This window comes from Neovison vison, chromosome 2, assembly GCF_020171115.1.
Source record: "Neovison vison isolate M4711 chromosome 2, ASM_NN_V1, whole genome shotgun sequence".
NCBI classification, from domain to species: Eukaryota; Metazoa; Chordata; class Mammalia; order Carnivora; family Mustelidae; genus Neogale; species Neogale vison.
The window spans coordinates 94,846,827-94,869,282 of record NC_058092.1 but is presented as its reverse complement, the minus strand read 5'-3'; the positions used below and the strand labels follow the sequence as shown (position 1 = coordinate 94,869,282).

The window sequence follows — 22,456 nt, the reverse complement described above, 5'->3', positions numbered from 1 at the left end:
CCTAGGCTGTACATGCAGTCCTGGGTGTGGGGGCGGGGCGGGGGAAGGTGAGACAGCAGCATTCCAGACTGGAGTGGGGTGCGGTAGGGGGCGCCTTACCTTCCGCTGAAATTTGCAAAAGATGAGAACTTAGAATGTGGCTCCCCGTGACCCCTCTAGCCCCCTACCATCCCTCTCCTCTCTCCCAGCCCCCAGCTCTTCATCCCTAGGTGGGTTTCCACCTGTGCCCTTCCTTGCAGAGTGATAGGTACCGCTCTTCCTGGCACTAAGGCAGGATTTACCCCCACAAGACCCCACAAGCACCAAGCACCTTTCTCATGTCAGACAGAGCCTCATTCTCCTTCCTTGGGAAAACCCGGAGCACAAAACACCTCCCTCTGAAGCTGTTCATGTGAGATTTTGTGTGTGGAGGACTTGGACCCCCGAAAGGCCTGCTACAAGAATCACCCAAGATGATTCTCAGGAAAATAAACATGCATCCCTCCTCATTGTGCCCGAACTCCTCAGCCAGCCAGCACCCACAACCCCACCACAGTCCTCTCTGCCCCATCCCATCCCACACTTGTCCTCCAGAGCTTCTGTTGGGATCTCTGGCCTTCCCATCCCCTCTCCCGGAGTCCAGAGAAGGTCAGAAAGACAGGAAGGGTTTGGTAAGAACAGACACTTTATTGTACACCATGGGTGGGGGGCGGTGAAGAGAGGAAGGAGGGGATCTAGGGCTGATGATGCCTCATCCCCTCCCCTGGGTTCAGTGGTCTTCACCCAGGGCTCTGGCCAGTCACGGGGCACATGGACTTGAACTGTTCTAAACTTGTACCCAAACCAAAAGTGATACCAGCTGTATGTGCTTGGGTCTGTACAAAGCAGCACTCGGGTTGAGGAGGGACCCTGGGCCCTTCTTCCCCACCTCTGGTCGTTAGGTTCCAGTGAGGGGGCAGCAGGCCCCCAGTTTCAGGGCCTAGTGGATGCTCCGGGAGTCAGGTGTTTTCTAACCTGTTGTCTCTCCTCTTTTCCACCATGGGAGTACTCTGGTGGGGGGAGAGGGATGCAGCTGTGAGGAGGGACTGGAGGGGAGCCCCTGCCCATAATACTGTAGGCCTGCTCAGGGCCCGGCACCATGCAGCTTCCAGCTCCCAGCCTTAGCCGATGGCAGGTGACTCAGGAAGCCTTCTCCCGGCACTAGGAGAGTGCAAGTCCCCTCAGATTTATTGCTGGAGGGCCGAGGCCCACCCCGCTGGTATCAGCTAGAATGCCCTCCCTGTCCATCCCCATCTGGATCTCGGGCTTCACGCTGCCTCAGTGGAGAGGGCTCCCTGAGCAAGAAGCTGGTGACTGGGGCTGGAGGACAGGAAGGGGCAGGGACCAGGGGACTCTTCCAGGCATGCCCCGCCCTGCCCTGAGCCCGCTGTCCCCTGTGGGCACTGCTTGGACAGCACCAAAACCAGTAAGGGATGGGGACCCTGCACAGGGATGTGGGGGCCTGCCCCTCTCTGGCCCCCTCCTGCTCCTCCAGGGCATCTGGGGAGGGATCATACCTCATCAGATGCCCCACCTGTTCTTGACTCCCCCACAGGCGTCGCCTCACTCCCGGCTGCCCTGAGGACTGAAGCTCAGGGGAAGGGCAGCTGTTCCTTTCAGAACTCTCTCAGAACCATCTCAAGGACAAATGCGGGACAGAGGCGCCACGAGCTGCTCTCCTGAGGTGTCACCATCTCAAGAAACCCAGTGCTTTTCCTCAGGATGAAGAGCTCATGAGTCCGGGAGGAACAGGGAGAGGTTAGCTAGAAAACAGATTTAGGAGCTCTTCGGCCCAGAGCCCCTCCTTCTCTGCTTCTGGCAAGCCCAGGGGCGTGAAGGCAAGGAGTCCCCAGCACGAAACACCCGCCTTTCCCCACAGCACCCTGCCCAGAGGCCTTGCCTGACAGAGCTGGGAGGAGAAGGAGGCAGGGGGAGGGCAGTGTGGTCTTCAGGAACGTGGTGAACCCTGGGAATCACAAATCACCCTACACGCACCCACACCCACTTAGGCGCACCCGCCGCACACACACACACATACACACACACGTGCACGCGCCAAGCTCCAGGCCCTATGTCTAACACAGCGGAGACACAGCCAGGACGGGGCCTGGCCTACGGCAGAAGGCTGCAAGCACGACCCAGCTCTTGTGATCCAAGCAGACGGCCCAGCTCCGCCGCCCCGATACAGGCTGGCGGGCTGGGGCCTGGCCCAGCCACACGCTACAAAATTAAAAATATATCAAATATACAATGAAAATAGATCTGTACAGCACTGAGGATGAAAATAGCCCACGAGCCACGGCAGAATATGGGGTTTGTCAGTTAACCGCATTTACACCCACGTGTACAGATTGAATATACAATAGAAATAGACTAGAAGAGTATATATAGTACAGTGTCTCTCCCGGGGCCTTGCTTTTCCTGTTGCTAAATCTGCCGGGATTAGGCATGGGACCAGGCAGGAGGCGTTAGGTGAGGGTGCCTCGGGCGGGATGTTGTCCCCCAAAGGCTCATGTCTTTGGGGAGACGTGGGTCTCCTTCTCCCCTCACACTCCGAAAGGATGGGTGTGGCTGGAGGGCTGGAAATGGGAGTAGTTGTGGGGAAGGGATGAGTCGAGGAAATGGCAGGGTGGGAGGAAGGACCCCCCCAGGGAAGGTAGGGGTTGGGGGGGGGTTGGACCAAGGGGCTAAGGGATGAAGGAGGAAACCTTGGGTCTTGTCTGTCCCTCCCTGTGCTGAGAACACGGGAAGAATTCAGGACCTTCCGTGAAGGTGCTGAGACCTAGCACTGTGGCCTGCAGCCACTCCACCCACCATGGCGCTCACAGATGGAGTTGGGCCGCCCTGGCGTGCCTGCATGTGTGCCATCCATCCACAGCTGCGCACCATACACCAGTCCCTCCACCGGGCCGTCCGTCGCTCTACAGACACGATTCGCCATCCAGGCTCTGATCCTCCCAGCCTGCGTTCTGAGGGCAGCTCTCTTCCAGGGGAGGCCTCAGGTCAGGGTGGGTGGGGTGCTGGGGGTGCTGGGCCCCAGAACAGAGACCAGCCCTTCCCTTTGGCAGCCTCTAGTGTCCACCGCACTGTCTGTGCCCTCCCCACCACAGGCTGGGCATCTTGGGGAAGGTTCCCAAGGTTATTTGCACAAGACGGGCACACCACGCACAAGGAGAATAAGCGGCAGCCCAAAGGGGCAGTGAAATTAACCGTCTTTCCCCAGGTGTGAGGTTTCCTGGGTATGAGCCCCTGAGCTCCAGGGACCCCCATTCCAGGAGAGAAGCTGCCGCAAGCAAGGAAGTTGGGCCCCAGGTAAGGGAATGTGCTTCACAATTGTGCTCCAAACTGAATTGTGCTGTGAACCATCAGGTGTGCTCTGGAAACCTCTCTGTGTACTGTCCCCTCCTCTCTCGAGGAAAGAGGCACAGGCCACAACTGTGGGCTCCCGGGTGGGGACAAAGAGGGCAGGCAAAGCCCGAATGGAGGTGGGGAAGGGTCCCGAGCAATCATCACCCTCCCAGGCAGGATGTGACAGGACACACCCTGCCCCAGGCAGGGCCAAGGACACGAGAGATCCCACCCAGAGCCTCGGGCTGAGGGGGCCCCCGTGTCTAGCCCCCTTCTGAGGCCAAGGCTGGCACTCAAGGCAGAGCGTGCCATCTGCCTCGCAAAACAGAACTTGGCGACTTCTACGAGATTCCATCCCAAGGCTGAGCCCTGAGTCCTGGCACAATTGTCCCATCCCCAATCTTAAATCAGCCCCTGAGATGTATCACCCCTAGGATAAATCATCAGCATCCTAACCCCACCGGGTGCTTCTCATCAGCACAGAGGGATGGCCAGGACTTAAGACCTACAAGTGCCAGGTTACAGAGAGAGAGAAGGTGTTGGGGTGTGACCCCTACAATGGCCACTTGCCATCTCTCCTGTGCTGGGAATCAGGGCTTCTGGACTGTTTGAGTTAGTCAGCTGCAGTTTGGTGAGAGGATCTCAGGAGGTTAGACGAGTTGGGAGCCTGCACTGGGGACAGAGTCTCTCCCAGCCCCTGCTCAGGTGTAGGGGGAAGCTGGCTGGGACTGGGGTGGGGGATGAGGCAGGGCAGACCCCCTCTCCTTGGGCAGAGGGCCTGGCCTAAGAAGACAGGCCAGGTTGGGACAAGCAGGCTGGATGGGCGTGGTGGGGGAGAGGCAGGCAGGGGGTGGGGGGTGGTGGTCACAGCTCCGACTCAGGGGTGCCGGCCAGGAGGTAGCTGCTTCCGTAGCGTCCATTGGGGTTCCCGCTGGTCTCTAGGGGGGACGTGCTGCCAGGCCCCAGGTAGGAGCGGTGGGTGGGCATGGGGGACGGCGCCTCACTGGGCACCTTGCTGAGAATGAAGCGGGTCTCATCGTTCTCCTCCAGGTTGGAGATGTCTTTCATCATGCGGCCTTTCTTATAGGACACCGAGAGGGTGTTGGAGCCGTCGGAGAGCAGGTGGAAGTGCCGCAGGACGAACACCACGGGGATGGGCAGGGTCGCCACGACGATGAGGGTTATCAGGAGTGCCATGGCCCAATTGGGGAAGTACAGGTAGCGTTCGGCTGCCTGGTGGGGGGTGGGGATGAGGGCTGTGAGGAGCTCACCCTCCAGGAACTCCAGGCCCGTCTCTTCCTGCCCTCTCCCACCCCACCCCTTGCCATCCTGGCCAGGCCAGCGATGGAGGCCCTCACTGTCGCTCTTTTAGTTAGGTTAAGGGGCCAAGCTCCCCTGGGTCTCAGTTTCTACATCTGTAAAATGGGTGGGTGATTCTGCTCCAGACATGGAGAGAGAACACGGGTGAGACCTGGACGAGTGTGTCAACCTTTCTGAGCCTCGGTCTCCCCATGTGTGCTAGGGGATAGTGCCACCTCTCTCTCCCGGCTCTTGTAAAGACAGAGGTCCTGGCAGGGCCTGGCACACAGCAGCTACCCTCTGAGGATTCATCTCTATTACCTGTTGTATTAAAGTGACCCTGGGCTTTCAGGTCCCCCTCACCTCCTCCTTGATCCAGGCACTGTAACCTGGGGGCGTGACCCCCAGCTGGATGACGCTGGCCGTGGTGAGCACAGCCATACACAGTGGAGACACGAACTTCCACATGTAGAAATAGAAGCGATAGGGTCGGAAGCCCAGCATCTCCGTTAGCTCCTGCATGAACCTGCCAGGAGCAGAGGGCCCAGCATTGGCATCCCCACTGCACCTGCGCATCCCCCCACCACCGCCTCCTCCAGGAAACCTTTACTGACCAATCCCTCCCTCCCAGACTCTTCCATTCCTCACATCGAGGGATACCAGTTTATTATTTGGTGGCCCAGCTGGCCTCTGGGCAGGCTCTGGTGTCACCTGCTAACCTCCTCTGAATACCTCACGTCACATCGCACCCAGGGATATGGTATAATCCGCGGGACACGCCGGGCAGCGGGGCAGGCACCTGAGGACCTCTGCGGACACCATGCGCCCCGCCCCATTCACACTGGCCTGGGCCTGGTCTCCCCCTGCTGGAAAGAAGGTGAAGTGCACTTCCGTAGAGTCCAGAGGCCCTGACTTGGGGTTTCTAACCTCGGGGTCTGCGGGTGGGATGACCGTAGCTGCACGCTGTGTATATGAATGTCATAAGAAAAAAATCATCTCTACTTGAACAACACCTAACTGAAACCTTGCGTTTCTTTCTACTATAAATGCAAACCACCACCGTGGTATTAGCCACAATGACATGTATCTCTCTATCACATTACAACTGAACCTACCTACAAACGTCATTTATATTCCATCACTATTTCACAATTACCGTTATTATTACCCTAGCGAAATCTTCTGGCTTAATGCAGTAAAAATAATACATACATGAAAAAAACTGCACATACATTACCATACCAGATTTTAAAACAGTATTTTTGCTGTTTTTCAACTTCATTCATTTCCTATAGTATACTATCTATTTTGTTTTGTCCACCTAAAAATAATATTCTGAGAAGGTGTGCAGGGTCTTCACCAGACAGCAGAAGAGTCAGAGCCCCTTCCAACCATGAATCCCAGGGCTGCTCCTGACCCACCATTGGGCCGCACCTGCGTTCTTGTAGGAAGGAGATAACTGTAGCCAAGGCCATAAGAGAGCCTGATTCTGACAGCCATCAGGGGAGCCCTGGGCCTTGCAGAGAGAGTGGGAGGGGCCTGGCCCTGGGGCTTCCCAGGCTCACAGATTTGTTAAATGAGGAACAAGGCTAGGGGCTAATGGGGAGTGTGGCTCTGCCCTAGGCTCAGGCCACGAGACCCAATCCTTTCTTACTCCTGACTTCCCTGACCCGACCTGACCCCACACTTCCCGCCCTAACCACACCTTGTCGCACACCCCGAGGTCGATCACCTGAAAACGGCCTCTGGCTGCTGAAGTTCCAGAATTCTTTGAGGGTGGATCCCTCTTAGATACCCACTAAGTGCTCAACAAAGTTAACAAAATTGAAGAGTTTTGGGTCTCAGGTAAGGGGGCTATGGTAATTTAAGGCAGTTTAGGGCAATGCCAGGACCTGAACCCAGGAGACTCACATGCTCAGCCTGGCTCTGCCTCTCACCAGCCACATGACCCTTGGCAGTCACGTCCTCTCTCTGGGTCTCAGTTTCCCTGAGGATCTCTGAGGGCACTCTCAGCTCTTACATTCTGTCTCTGTGATCTCCTGTCCCACTCAGAAGCAGCCCGGGGGAACATGGCACTCTCCAGGGGGCCAGGAGAGGACAGACCCCTCCTCCCATCCCACCCTTCCCCGTGGCCCCCTTACTTCTTGGTTCCATAGATCCAGGCCACGGCGATGTTCTCAAGGATGACGATGACGGTCAGCGGCAGGGTGGCCGAGTAGTCATCAAACATAGTGACAAAGTAGTTTCCGGAGCGCTGGACGAACAACAGCCCCACGAAGAATGCAAAGACACAGCAGCCCACTACAGAGAGCCGGGAGGCCGGTGTGGGGGCACAGGCGCAGGGTAGGTGGGGCCCGGAGGGGTTAGGGGGGCACCCAGGCCCCTCCCTTCCCACCCCTCCTCCCTGAAGGCCTTCAAGTGGGGAGGGATCCGGTGCTGGGGTTGAGCCCCCACTCCTTTAGGAGAGATGGAACAGGTGCAGGCTGGCACGGGGAAGGACACCCCTGCCCAAGAGGATTCAGCAGGCCCTCAGAGAGAGGGGCAAATGACCCGAGGAAGAGGCCACCCCCAGCTCAGGCTGGGTCCAGATTCCCAGACAGCCTTCTCCTGGCTCTTGAGTGCTCTTCTCTGGGAGGCAAGCCAGGCTCCAACTGCATCCCAGTGAGGGCAGCGGGGAGCCTTCTCAGCATGGAGTCTGTCTAAGTCAGAGGCCTGTCCTGCTTGTCGTCCCTGAGGGCAGCCCACCGGGCCAGCAGGGGCTGCCAGGAGGAGTTACCTGTGAACATCTCTTTGGGCACCTTGAAGGTATCGATGATGGGTGTGGTGATGCCAGCCATGGTCCCAATCATACTGCCCAGGCCCAGGTTGATAAGCATCAGGAAGAACATGACAGACCAGAACGGGGAGGCAGGGAAGTGCGTCATGGCCTCGGTGAAGGCGATGAAGGCCAGCCCTGTGCCCTGCACAGACTGAGGGTGGGGCCCAGGTGAGGGCTCAGTGAGGCCCATGCCACTCCTGGAAGCCCCGTGCCCTCTTATCTTTGCCCCCAGAGCTTTAAGAATAACTCTCCCCTCTTTCACAGGAATCCGTGCCCTCGCCTAATGCCTTGTCTTTCCGCTAGTGGGTCTCAAACTTGGGTGAGTATCAGAATCCGCCCTACCCCAGGGAGTAAGATACCAATTTAGAAGTTCACCTGTGGGATCTGGAAGCTACGCCTTGGACAGGGACCCCAGGTGATTCAGATGGAGATGCTCACATTTAGAAATAACGCCCCGCTTGAGACCTTCCTCCTCTGGGAAGTCTTCCCTGATTGCTCCAGACACAACTTCAGGAGCTCCTAGCCCTCAGCTCCAGACTTTCATAGAGTGGGCTCAGCCTCAGCTGCCTAATGGGACCATACTGGAGCCTTTAGAACACCAATGCCTGGGTCTCACCCTGGAGACAATGCTTTGATAGGTCTGGGGGTAGAGCTTGTATCTGGGTTTTATTAAGTCCCCAGGTGTCTCTGATGGGTAGCCGAGAGAGAGCTACTGTGTTAAAGCTTGGGCCCCTGCTCATGGGGCAAGTGACCACACACTGCCCACTGACGTCACTTTTCTGTTGTCCTGTAAGGACCCATGAGGTGAGGGAACACCTCCTCCAACTGTATGAGTGTGTCTTTCTTGTCACTTGGCTCTTATTGAGGTCCTATTGTATAAGAAAAACGGCTACCATCCTAGTATCCATAGCACTGGCCTGAGGGCCAAAGAGGGAGAGATAGCAGAGGGTAAACACTAATAGAAATGCTTATTTTCTGTGAGCCATGTACAAAGCACAGTCACAAGGACATTACAGACAGCACTGACTCTCCTCCCCCCACTCAGAAACCCATTCGATGAATCTGAGCACCATTCTGTACAATTCCTGTGATTTCAATGCCAGATGTGTCTGCCTCATTTCCTCCTCGAGACAGCCTACCTCGGGGCAGGGGTTTAGCTGATCCCTTTCCTCTCTCCCTCCCTGGATCCCTAGTTCGTCCTTGTTTCTCAAGCAAGTGAACGCGTCCCAGGCAGCCTTCTGAGGCCTGCTTGAGAGCTCCAGCCACCCGAGTCCCATCTCTGGGTCCCATGTTCCCACATCTGACTTCCTGCCCACCCCAGCTGGGAAGGGCAGCCTGTCCCACACCTTGTCCAGCTCGTCCTCCAGAAGGCAGGGGTCGAGGCCCAGGGAGGCGAAACGGTCCTCCTTCACGGCCCTGATGACTTTGTACATCTCCGTGTAGTCCTTGGCAGTCAGGTGTGAGAAGTTGACGTGGGGCGGAATGAGGTCCCGGCTCAGGACGTTGGTATGGAGGTACCCCAGGATTTTCTCAGCATTCCTGCAGCACAAAGCGAAAAGGGACAGGTAAAAAGGCAAGGGTGGGCACAGTCCCAGAGGCACCTCCCAGGCACCCAGGCAGGAAGCCCCACAGGCCATCGATGGAGACACTTCTGAGTCTGAGCCTGGGATCCAGAGCCGGGGACAGAGAGAGCTCCACCCCCGGGAGGACAGGGACTCTGCGTCTGTGGCCCGCCCGCCCCGCCTGGGTAAGACGGACAGGAGGAGAGAGGCCACCTACTCGACCACACACTTCTCGTTCATGATGTTGGCCTTGAAGCCCAGCACGGCAAACACCACGAGCGTGGCCAGCACCGAGGTGAAGAAGTTAATGAAGGACACCAGCGCGGCGTCGAAGTGGCAGTTGTTGTCTTGCTTGTTGTAGCTAGAGAAGGCGATGACGCCCCCGAAGCCCAGACCCAGGGCGAAGAAGACCTGGGTGGCCGCCTCCCTCCACACCTGGGGGTCCAGCATCTTGTCCAGCTGTGGGGGGGAGGACCAGAGACACACAGATAACGGTTTCCCGCCACACCCCTTTCTGCATGGCAGAGTGGGAAAGCCGGGGCTGCGTGAACTTGGCCATCCTCCACGCCCCTCTGAGCTTCAGTTTCCCCATGTGCAGAACACCTATAATGGGAATATTGACTTCAGAGGATGGTTGTGAGGCTTAAGATCAAATAAATGCTATGTGCTTACTCAGCAACTTCTCAGTCAATTTTAACTGCCATCTTTGCTTATCATGGAGCTATTATACTGAGGAATAACTTCAGGGCCATTCGGTATGAGGCCTGGTGCACAACTCCAGGGAGTGCCATTCACTTGAATGGTGCTTCCTAAAGTTGTGCAGTGTACAGCCTGTACAACGGTACCAGAGCACTAAGAACACCAATATTTCCCTGATACCTCCCTTCCACTTCAAACCATGAGAAAGGACACCAACTTCTCCCTCCTGCCCACCTGACCTCCTTTTCCCTCAGGGAGAGGGGGAAAGACCAATGTTCATTCATACGCATTGACATACTCTAGGTCACAAAAGTCCCCTTCCCCCTTCCCCCTTCCCACCCACCCAAATTAAAACACAGAACCCAGATACTTCTGGAGAGGGGAAGCCCCCACCTAACCCTCTATGTGTCCTCAGACCTGAAAGAACCCTGAACCACATCAGCATGTAGAGAGCAGGGGACAATTCCCAAAATGCTTTTAGTATCCATTTTCCTTTTGCTGTTTGCTCCTCAAAGCAGGGACCATGGCTTGGACCCAGCACAGAGCTGTCCAGTCAGACAGACTCAGGTCTAAACCTGACTCCCATCTTTAAATAGCTGACAAGGCTTAGGAAAATGACAGTGCCTATTTTAGGAGGCTCAGTTTTCCCATCTGAAAAATGAGAATAATAATGCCACGTCCCTCCCACAGTGATTGTGAGGATCAGATGTGGCAAGCAACAAGTAAACCCAGCACATAAATAGCAAAATGAATCCTGCCGAAGTTCCTCTGACCTAGTCAGGACAGGTTTCTTTGGTGAGGAGCAGGAATTATTATTCACATTTCGAGAAAGAGTGAACAGAGACCCCCAAGGTGGAAATTCCTTGCTCCCAGTGACAGAGCTGGTTGCTGGGACAGAGGAGTTGCTCAAGCACAGGTGGTCTGATGTGGCCCAAGACACTGTCCTACACCATCCCCTGATGCCTCTACTTCTCTGAGCATTGCCCCTGGACCTCTGCAGCTGAGGTCCATCCAAGTGACAGACCAGGGAGGCGAGGAGGTGCTAGACAGCTTGCCATCCCTGCAGGCACCAGCCCTACCTGGCCTTGGCCTACCTCCCCTCGCTGAGTGCCCGAGGCTCAGTCCTTCCTTGTGTGCGCACTGAGGCATTGGACTTGAAGCTCTGTTACAGCCCTAACATCCACGACAGAGACCTACCCGTCTGCCACCTCAGCAGCTCCCTGGGTCTATGTGAGCACCTGGAGTCCCTCCACTAGCTGAGAGGGAGTTGGCAAGCTTGAGGGGATGTGCTGCTGGGGGAGGCGCTGCAGGCTGACGGGGAAGAGGAAGACAATGGTAGTAGAGACTTTAGGATCGGTATGCCATTGGAGCCTTGGCCCACAAGCATGTGTGTTCTAGGGGAGATTAGGTCCCCCACCTCGCACAAAATAAAGTCATCTCTGGTCCGCCAAGAAAGCCCAGAAGCCAGGCTTTAAGGAGCTACAAGCCACCAACATCCATGAGCAGGCGACACTCCCCTCTGTCCCTCCCACTCTCTGCAGCCTCAGTAGTACCGTGTGGCCTCCCTATGACTACAACTCACCTATGCAACACTGAGCACCTGCTGTGGGTCAGGCCCAGGGCTAGGTGATGGGGAGCCATGGAGAGCAAGCACAGGCAAGGTCCAGCTCCTATGGAGCTGACATTCTAATGGGAGAGACGACCATTGTCAAATGACTCTGCAAACAGATGCTGAGTTGCAAGTAGGACAGGGGCCATGCAGGCCAGGTACCCAATGCTCGGAGAGCCTGTGGAAGGGGGCCTTGAGCCAGGCAGGAAGGCAGGAAAGGCTTCTCCAGGACGAGGGGATCCTTGAGTGACATCTGAGCGATATGAAGGCAAGGCTAAGAGGGGAGGAAAAGCATGCCAGCAGAGGGAACAGTGTGTGCAGAGACTTGGAGTCAAGGCGGAAAGAGGAGGGCATGTGAAAGTTAGGGGAAGAGGCCAGGCTGCCTGAAGCTGCAAGGACAAGGCGGTAGAGGTAGAGGTGAGGCGGGGGGTAGGGGGCAGAGGAGTCCGAGCAGAGGTCCTGTAGGGACCCTAAGTGGAGGAATCCTAAGAAAGCACTTAATATGGGAAACCACTAAGGGATGGGGTGTTGGAAGGAAGCAACCAAACCATTCTTAGCCACGGACTGGAGATAGAGGGATGCTGGAGGGTCATATGCCAAGGGGACAGCCACCCCTTTGGTCCGCGTACCTGGAAAAGTCCGAGAAGAAGGGAAAGATCTTGATGGGGTTGGAACAGGGCAGATCAAGGCATCTGCTGCAGAAATGTTGAATTTAATGTGTCTTTATGCTATCTAAGAGGAGATGTCTAGTGGGCAGGCAGACAAGTGGGTCTGATGGCTGAGCCAGAGAGGAGGAGCAGGTGTGCCAGGAGGAACCCCAACCATAGAGTCGTGAGAAGAGGCAAGCCAGGCAGCAACTCCAGGTTCAGTGCAGCAAAGATGATCTCCCAAGGGAGGGAGAGGAGGTACAGCAGGCCAGACAGGAGGAGGAGCAAGAGAGGGCTGGATCCAGAGGCCATAGGAAGAAAGCAGGGCTGGGACGGGGAGAGGCCCATGCTACCCAGAGAAATATACCAGGGTGAGCCTGTCCCTGGTGGGCTGGGTCGGAGCTGATGAGGCCAGAGTCAGGTAGGAGCCGGGAAAGCTGAAAAGCAGAGGGGAAGAAATGAAGGTAAGGTGGAAAATCCACTCCTTGGAAAGCTCGTCTTGGAACAGGAAGAGAAAGACAGCAGCTTCAGGCAGAGGGTATGAAATCAGTGAGTTGATTTTTTATCTGTTGCCTCGTTTTTGTCTTTAATGCAGCGACCTGAAGATAGGTAAAGGCGGAGGGCAGGGGATCTAGAGGGGTGGGGAGCTGTCTCCCCTCAGAGACCCTGGAGCTGCTCACAGAGGGACCAAGACAAGAGCACGGGATGTGGCAGGCAGGTACAGACCGGTTTGGACATTCCGAGCCTGTGGGTGAGTTTCTGTCTTGGCGGTTCCTGTTCACCCTGGAAAGCAGGAGGCCAAATCATCTGTTTGGGGTGAGGTCAGGACATGCAGACAGGTGGAAGAGGTTGAAAACGGTCACAGTGAAGCAGGGAGAATGAGATGCCAGGGAAATGGGGTACGGTTAGCCCACATTGTTGAGGGTCCCCTGTGCTCAAAATGGCATCTTTATAAAAGTAGGACAGGCCCACATTTCCTTATCTAAAAGCCCTGAGGCCAGACTGGTTGTGGAATTTGGGCTCTTGTTCCTAATTCTATTTTAGAAAGGTAATGTGATGCGTATGCGGCATAATTACATAACACCCCCGGTGGGGTCTGGGGCCGCACCCCATAATCAAACACATCAGTATTTCTGCAGCAGAATATGAATATTCACACCAAGTGAATCAATAAAGACTATAAATAGCCTCACATCTGTTCAGGTCACTTCGCCGCCAAACAAGTTCCAGGAGAAAGAAAAAACAACTTTTGTTTTTTGGGGCTATTTGGATTTTGGCATTATGAGTAAGGACACAGGGGCCTATACAGAAATTTGAAGATTATTTTCAAAAGGAGAACAAAGTCATCATCGTCCCACTGGGAAAGGTCTCTGTATCTCCCCTCTCCTGGGTGGGTTCTTAAATGATCCTCCCAGAAAGTTCTGGAAATTACTTGCACCTGGAGGGCAATGATGCTCACAAATGTCAGTCACGTCAGTTTTACCAATCGGCTGGAACCTGGGCACCTCCCTTGGGCTAGAAACCTAGACCTAAAGGCTAGACTCTGGGTGGTCCGGTGAGTTCTAAGCAGGAGGAAGCACAAGATTTTGTAAGAGAGGGTAGATTGAGATGGACACAAGCCCTGGTCATCCCCCTTGCAAAGGGAAACATCCTTGATGGTTGTGTCTGCCGGAAAATCTTTTCCCACTCTTTGTCCTTATCTCTAAAGGCAGTGAACTTACTCTTTGAAAGCATAGCAGTCTCCTACCTCTAGCCTTTGCCCAGGCGGTTCCCTCTGCCTGGAATTCCCTTCCTCCTACTCACATTGTGGTGAAACTCCCATTTATTTCTCAGAACTCAACACAAATATCACCTCCTCCCTGAAGTCTTTCCTGATGTCTCTGGCAGAGGTCGTCATGATCGTTGGGCTCTTGCCCCTCTGGTCCACACCTGCATCTCAGGTTCGCATGTCTGCCTTCTTTTCAACACTTTGTGTTTCTGAGGGGCGGAGCCCATTTCCTGTTCGTCTTTGTGTAAGCCGTGTCTGGTACACGAAAGACAAGGAAAAGAGTCGGGGGCAAGAGACAAGACTGTCTCCTCAAGCTGAGCTGAGCGGGGAGGACCAAACCAGGCACTGTGAAATTGTCCTGGCCTTTTTGTATGAGGATGCAGGCTTCTAGGACAAGAAGATCCTTACGGCTTTAAACTTCTGCTTTTTAAAGCATGGCTATTTTAATATTGGCTTCCTTTCCTTTTCTCTTGCTTCCCTACCTCCCCCTTCCCCGCCCCCCTCCTCCTCCTCCTCTTCTTCATCTCCTTCTGGTGATTATTTCATTTTTCATCTATATCAATCATTACTAAAGTTTTTACAGAAGGATCTGGATCATCTGTGAGACCCAGACATGTCATTGTTGGGATTTTTATCACTCCCTGTGCTAAAAATAAGACATGGGTGAATTCCTAGACCCAGCCACTGTTCAGGCCCAACCTCCATCAACATCGCCAGCCCCCCTAGGGAGGCTACCATAATCAGACTGCATCATCTGAGTTCCCCCTCCAACATGGGGGACAGGCTCCCTAAGGACAGGGTAGGAATATCTTATATAATGTCATGATTTGGAATGGGAATAAAAATTATTTGTATGTTGTGAAGACTGTATTTGCTGATCTTTCCTCATTTTTAAAAATTACAGAACAGTTACTATAAAATGCACAAAAGTGGAGAGGACAGTATAATGAACTCACATGTACCCATCACTCATTTTCAACAACAACCAACATAGGGCCTATCTGGTCTCCTCTGTACCCCCAACCCCCAGCCCTAGATTATTTTGAGGAAAATCGGTGGATCCAAATCTACTATTAATGAGGCCCCAGGAAAGAACCTGACAGTGCCAAAATTTGACCTCGAGGAGAAAAGTGCCCCATGTGAGCCTGGGCACCGCTCTCAATGGGGCTTGGAGGGGCTCTCTTACTGATGGAGATGACCAGATCTCCATGTTCATCTGGGGATAAAGTGAGTCAGTCACCTTTAGGATTCAACGCCTGTCGTTGTTTGAATTTAAAGGGGCTCCATCAAGATTTCTGAGATGTTAGTGCATAATTCCAACAAGGTCTTAGGAGCGCCTGGGTGGCTCAGTTCGTTAAGTGTCTGCCTTTAGCTCATGTAGGATCTCAGAGTCCTGGGATCGAGTCCTGAATCAGGCTCCCTGCTCAGTGGGGAGTCTGCTTCTCCCTTTCCCCTCCGCGCTTGCTCTTTCTCTCAAATAAAAAATGAAAAGAAAACAAAGGGGACCTATGGGGATTTCTGGGGTGCTGGTACATAATTCTAACAAGGTCCTGATCATAGTGTCCAAGAGGCTGAACTCATGGCCAGACCTCAGGAATGTCCTTGCCGAACGTCAGGATGTGACTGCAAGAGGACAGGTGGGAAATGGGCTCTCCCCACCGAAGACAAGGATTGCACCCTCCTCAGTGTCAGACGGGAAGAGCAGGGGGTGGGGGGGCAGATGCCCTGAAACACAGCAAGGGCTTCCTGCCCCCTCCTTGGCACAACGGCTGAGTCACTTCCTCACACAGAGAACAAGGTGTTTCACGCACTTGACTCAGCGGCACGAAGATGCTTCCGGAATCCACAAGCAGCTCCCCAGCTCCTGGCCTGACCCGGTGCGTGACCACAGCCCACGCTCTTGCTTCTCAGCCCTGCCGGGCCCCTGCCGGTGCGCGAGACACCAGATGGCACTGGAGCGCCAGGTTCCCACCACCCAAGAACAGTGTCACCTTCATGAGGGAGAGAATAATAATCACTAGGGCTTCCCATGTACTCTCTGCACACAGGGAGCAGCCCTCCATTCTCTCCCGAGAAGGCTGTCAGGAACTACCACTGTTCGCCCCATCTCGAAGCTGAGGAAAACGGAGTGAGTTCCCCAGGGATCTTGCCCTTGGACCACGGACCTCGGAGTGATGAGCCGGGACCCGAACCAGCCAGTCTGGCTTCAGAGCCCACCCTCTGGCAACAAGCTTGGCCTGTTTTGGTCATCCTCTCTAGAAGCCCTCCTCTACTCACGGGGGTCAAGGTCACTGCCCTCTGCCCCTGGGCCTTCAGTGCCTCTGGTCCACACCAGAGATGTCCACCGCCCTGCCCCAGGCTCAACACTACTTCATCGTGCTGAGTTGGGGACTCACAGAGTTCTAGGGCTTCTGGAACTCACAGTCCATCATCCCTCAAATCCCCCGTCTCCACACCCTTCCCTTGATGGTCCTCCTTGCTCTGAGGTGGTGGTTCTCCAGTCTGGCTGCACCTCAGAACCACTGGGGGCTTTCAATAGTTGCTGCTACCTGGATACCATGCCTGGTGATCCCGATTAACCGGTCTGCTGGCTGGAGTCTGATTGTTCAAGGGTGGGCCTGAGGCCAAGGCTTCCCCTAAGCCCCCTGTGGTAAAGGCTGTTCTTGCACTTGCCCATGCTGCCCTCAGGCCTGGAGGTGGGCGGGATGCCGCCCCTCCCTCCAGGTCATCATTGCTATCCCAAGGTTCTCTCTCTCTGTCCCGCTCTACTGCCATCAGAATTCTCGGTTCCTTCAGCTCCTCCCTTCCACCAGTCCTGTCCTTCACCCCACTCCTAGGGTCATTCCATAGCCTCTGTCATATCTGAGAGCTATGCTCCAAGTAGGACCTCAACGTTAAGGACCCTGAACCCCCAAGCACCCCATCTTTCCAGGTCACTCCTATGAGTATTTTTTTTAAAGATTTTATTTATTCATTTAACAGAGATCACAAATAGGCAGAGAGGCAGGCAGAGGGAGAGAGAGGGAAGCAGGCTCCCTGCTGAGCAGAGAGCCTGATGTGGGGCTCAATCCCAGGACCCTGAGATCATGACCCAAACCGAAGGCAGAGGCTTAACCCACTGAGCCACCCAAGCGCCCCATTCTTCTAGTATCTTGATTCCAAAATTCTTTGGCCTCCCTGGGACCTACCTACATTTCACTCCCCCCGACTCTGTGTGTCCTAACTTCCCTTCTTAATGGCCTTAGTCAATGGCCCATCCCTGGGCTACTCGATTGCTACCCTCTTAACTCCCCAACCACCTCCCTCCGTGGTCATAGCTTGTCATTGCCTCCTGACCCTGGCCCAACCCCCCACCGACCCCCAGCAGCTAAGCCCAGCTGGAGAAATCACACAGCGCACACCTTGGGACCTTGGACGGGTTATTCAACCTTCCTTGTGTCAGTTTCCCCACGCACAAAATGGCAAGAGTAACCTCTGCCTCCAGGGTCATCATGGCATTAAATGAGCTGATGTATGTCAGGTGTGGGTAACAGTGCCCAGCACCCAGTCAGCACGGTCCACTGTCAATCACAGGATTATTCTAAGTAGCCCCTCACTGTGGGAACTGGCATGCTTTCCGAAGCGTGAACCAGGAGGAACTGTCCAGCTTGAAACCAGACAAATGTTAGCGGCGCCATGCTGGCTGACTGCACCTCACACCCATGACCCTGACTGCCAGGGTCCCCCCACTCCACTGTGCTGCACGCCTTCCCCATCCCCTGCACGGTCACCTCACACTCACCCTTCCTTAGGCCCCCACCACCCCTCCACCATTCGGACTCTCAACTGATGCCCTCACTTCCTCCTTCCCAGACAAAACGACACACTCCCCCGCGTCCTCCAGCTGGGCACCGGGTCCCACCTCTCCCGCTCATTCAAGCCCTCTGGTTCCCTCCACCCAAGAGCAGTGATTTCCCACTCTGTGCTGCATTTTTTAAAAGTGTACAATTTAACAGTTCTTAGCGTATCACAGAGTTGGGCAGTCATTGCCACGACCAATTTTAGAACTTCTTCACACCCCGAAAAGAAAGCCCACACGCATTAACGGTCACTCCCATTCCTCCTCCAACCTCCCCCAAAACCCAGCCCTAAGCAACCCCTAGTCTGCTTCCTGTCTCTACAGATTTGCCTATTCTGGATGTTTCACGTAAATGGAATCACATGATATGTGGTCTCTGGCGACTGGCTTCTTTCACTTAGCCTGATGTGTTCGGGGTCCACCTGTGTTGTAGCAGGTGCCAGTACGTCATTCCTACTTATGGCCTAATCACATTGCAACCAATAAACACACCACTCTTGATTTTTCCATTCATCTGTTCACGGACGTTTGAGCTGCTTCTACTTTTGGGCTCTTCTGAACAATGCTGCCAGGAACATTTGTGTACAAGTTCTCATGTGAACGTGTTTTGGGTTCTCTTGGAAATGTGCCTAGGAATGGAATTGCTGGATGATATACTAACATCCTTGATCCCATGGCCCTCTCCAGTGTCCACCCCTTTCTCATTTCTCTGCTCCCCTGTAGAGCAAAACTCCTGAAAACAAGTAGTCTTTACCACTCGTCTCCTAATTCCTCATGTCCCATTTTCCCTTGAACCCGCCACGCTCAGACTTTACCTTCAGCACTCCACCAAAACAGCTCTCGTTGAGCTCACCGGGGACCCCTCTGCAGCCAGGCGCACTGCTCATTTTCTGATGGGTCAGGCCCATCGCCTGACCTCTCAGCAGCTTCGGACATAGCTGACCATTCCCTCCTTAAAGCAGTTGCTCCTCTCTGCCTCTGGGATCGACATATCCACATCTCTCTCCCCTTCCTCCTCCTCTTCCTCCTCCCGCTACCTTTCCCCCAACCCCTAAATGCTGGGTCCTGAGGCTCAGTCATCTTTTCTATGTTCATTCTATAGGTGACTTTCATTAGTCCACAGTTTCAAATTCTCTGATTCCCAAATTTACACCTCCATCTGACCTGCAGACTCATCTTTCCAACTGCCTACTCAACATCTCCACTTGAATATCTTTTTTTTTTAATTTTTATTTATGCATTTGACAGACAGATCACAAGTAGGCAGAGAGGCAGGCAGAGAGAGTGGGGGGAAGCAGGCTCCCCATTGAGCAGAAAGCCCGATGTGGGGCTTGATCCCAGGACTCTGGGATCATGACCTGAGCCGAAGGCAGAGGCTTTAACCCACTGAGCCACCCAGGCACCCCTATCTTTTGTTTTTTTTAAGATTGTATTTATTATTTATTTGACAGAGAGAAAGTGCACAACCAAACACAAGCAGGGGAGAAGCAGAGGGAGAGGGAGAAGCAGGCTCCCCGCTAAGCAGGTAGCCTAATGTGGGGCTCGATCCCAGGACCCTGGGACAATGACCTGAGCTGAAGGCAGAGATGCTTAATGGACTGGCCACCCAGGGCCCCTCCACTTGGATATCTATTAGACATTTTGGACCTGCCATGTCCAAAACAGTAGTCTTGAACCTGCTCCTCTCATCATTTGCCCTCCTCTCCATAAATAACAACTCCATGCTTCTAGATGCTCAGTCAAAAGATGTTGGAGTCACCCTTGACCATTCTCTTTCTCTTGCCCCTCAGGTCCAATCCAACAACAAATCTTGTTGACCCTACTTCCTAAATGTATCCTCAATCCGACCACTTCTCATCACTTCCATTGCCATCACCTGGACTCAAATCACAGTCATCTGTCACCTGGATGGATTCACCTGGATGGAGCTGTCTGGCAGGTCTTCCCATTCCACCCTTGTCCCCTCAGGTTCTCTAGAGCAGCCAGAGGGATCTTTCAAAGACAGAAGTCAGACCATCTTGCTCCTCTGTTTAGAATCTCTAATGGCTTCCATTTCACCAAGAGTAAACACCAAAGTCATCCCTGGCCCACAAGACCCTCGTGATCTGCCTCCCATGACCTCCTTGACCACCTGTCCTTACCTCTCTCCCCTCCCATGCCAGATCCAATTGCCTCCTTGAATTGGATGCCAGACTCATCGAATCTCAAGGCCTTTTGCTTACTGCTCCCTCCAGAATGGAATGTACTACTTCCAGATATCCACACAGCCTGCTCCCCCATCTCCCACGTCTTTATTTTTTATGCCACTTTCTCAGGGAGGCCCTCCTTGAACCCTAGCTGAAGCAACCCCTCTCCTTGGTGTCCCTAATCCTTCTTTCTCTGCTTATTTTTCTCCTTAGCAACACCACCCAACAACTCCTTACTCTTGTATTGTCTGTCTCCCTAAAATACAAGATCCAGGAGGCTTGGGAAGTTTGTCTGCTTGGCCCATAGCTGGACACACAACAGAGCCTGGAACATAACAGAGCCTGGAAGATAACAGGCATCCAGTGAACCTTTATGGAATGAAGGGATAAATGAATCATGGCCATTCAGGTTGTTTTCAATCTTTTGCCACTAAAACGTAGGCTGTAGTGACCAATGTTGTGCACAGATCAGTTTGCTTGTGAGCGAATATATCAGTAGGACAAGTACCTGGGAGTGGAATTGCTGGGCCAAAGGACATGAACAGCTGTAATTTTGATAAACACTTTCTTCAAGTTTTAGTGGTGAGAAGTCTACCATAATCTGTGACTTTGTGTTGAGCAAGTCACATGGTGAATTCTGTGGCCCTCCATGCTAACTTGGGTTTTTCTTTCTTTCTTTTTTTTTAAAGATCTTATTTATTTATTTGACACAGAGAGAGAGAGAGAGATCACAAGTAGGCAGAGAGGCAGGCAGAGAGAGAGGGGGCAGCAGGCTCCCTGCTGAGCAGAGAGCCCTATGTGGGACTCGATCCCAGGACCCTGGGATCATGACCTGAGCTGAAAGCAGAGGCTTAACCCACTGAGCCACCCAGGTGCCCCACTTGGGTTTTTCTTTGGTGGAAAGAAAGTTATCAGGAGAGAGGTTGCCCAAGGAATCCAAGAATTTAATTAGCCATCAACATGAGTTATTGTCCCATCAAAGATGCTAGTGGGTCATCATGGTACCCTGGCCACACTGCATTATTCCTGATGTTTGAAGAATTTGTAAGAGGACATTCAGCATATCCACGGAGAGCCTATGCTTTTTTCAAGTGGATTCAGAGAGGCCCTGGCCAAAAGTCCTCTTGGACTCTGCCATGGCTGCCAAATGGCATGACCCCCGGGGATTTCATTCCCATTATGGTCGATATAAGTGGAGCAGTGCACAGCCTGAGCAGCTGTGTGCAATGACCCTAGTATTCAATAGCACTGTTCTAGGTCAGGAACTTGAAATGGTTCCAGGGTTCCTCATATCTCACCGATCCTGTGCTGGAATAGTCCCAGCTTTACAAGAGTAGACTGCCCGGTAGTCAGAAGACTATTTCTGAGAGTGGATCCACCTTTCTTGTAGATGACTTGGAGGAATTTGTAAACAATGGCCTCACCCAGCCATCATTACTAGCTTTACCTGCAGCGCAGGCTATGAAAAGAATCCTTGACGGAAAAGTTAGGCCTCCCCGTCCCTGTGAGACACATCCAACCAAGGACAAGGACAGCACTGCTCAGACAAGCCCACAGGCTCTATCCAGACTAAAAGTCCCAAGAGCTAGATGGGTCAGGGCCACCTGCTGGGTCTTGATGACCTGGCTCTTCTAGGGCCTTCTGGGTTCGGTTTCTTTAAACTTCACTTCAGGAGGACTCTGCCCCCTGCAGATGCTGAAGTGGTATCTGGAGTTTCCTTAACATTCAGGAAAAGGTTTTTGAAAGGAGGGTCTTCTATTGTTCCAAGGGCACACCCACCATCTTGCAACCATCTGAGTGGCAAAAACAGAAGTCCCTGGAGCCACAGGGATTCTCCCATACAGCTGGTGGGAGTGTTGACCTTGGCTGCCATTTTGAAGAGCAGTGTGGCCACCTTCTAGCATAACTGAAGGTACATGTACCCTTTGAGATGGCAATTCCACTCCTAAACACAGACACCCTCGGGAAAATTGTGCAAGTGGAGACCTGTGTAATAACGTCTACTGTAGCATTACTAGCCATGGGGAAAGCTGGAAACAACATAAATGAGCCTCACGTGCTCATACATGAGCACAGTTTAGTGCTACAGTGAACTACGACACAGCAGGGAAGATGGATGAACTAGAGCTACAAACAGCACTCTAAATAAATCTCAAGGACTAGTGCTGAGCAAAAATAAAAGCCAAAGCAAGCCACAGGAAGATGCATTATAACATGATGCCACTTACGTAAAATTTGAAAGTACACACAAATGCGGTATGTTGTTTACACATATGCATACATGCATTACGAGATAAAATACATGTCTTTTAAGAAATGTATTAGGAGGGGGTGCCTGGGTGGCTCAATTGGTTAAGCAACTGCCTTTCGCTCAGGTCATGGTCCTGGAGTCCCAGGATTGAGGCCTGCATTGGGCTCCTCGCTCAGTGGGGAATCTGTTTCTCCCTCTGCCCCTCTCCCCTCTCCTGCTCTCTCTCTCTCATTCTCTCTCTTTCAAATAAATAAATAAAATCTTAAAAAGAGAGAGAGAGAAAGAGAAATGTGTTAGGAGGATAACCCCACATTCAGGATAGTGCTTATCTTTGGGGGAGGAAGGATATGGGATCAGGGCAGGCGATGAGGACACTTTTATGGTCTCTGTACTATTTTATGGTCTCTCCAATG

The 22,456-nt window shown here is 53.4% G+C and overlaps 1 protein-coding gene across 1 annotated transcript in view; it reads right to left on the bottom strand.

Annotated features, from left to right (window-relative positions):
- Positions 1-646: 646 nt before the first annotated feature.
- Positions 647-22,456, bottom strand: part of SLC6A17 (solute carrier family 6 member 17) — a 48,862-nt gene continuing 27,052 nt past the window's right edge. Inside the window, exons 7-12 of the mRNA XM_044238872.1 lie at positions 9,263-9,504; positions 8,830-9,022; positions 7,442-7,634; positions 6,807-6,966; positions 5,029-5,191; positions 647-4,599 (exon numbers count right to left, since the gene is read on the bottom strand). Coding sequence (XP_044094807.1) covers positions 4,231-4,599; positions 5,029-5,191; positions 6,807-6,966; positions 7,442-7,634; positions 8,830-9,022; positions 9,263-9,504 — 1,320 coding nt within the window. The 3' untranslated portion in view covers positions 647-4,230. The remainder of the gene's footprint in view (positions 4,600-5,028; positions 5,192-6,806; positions 6,967-7,441; positions 7,635-8,829; positions 9,023-9,262; positions 9,505-22,456) is intronic.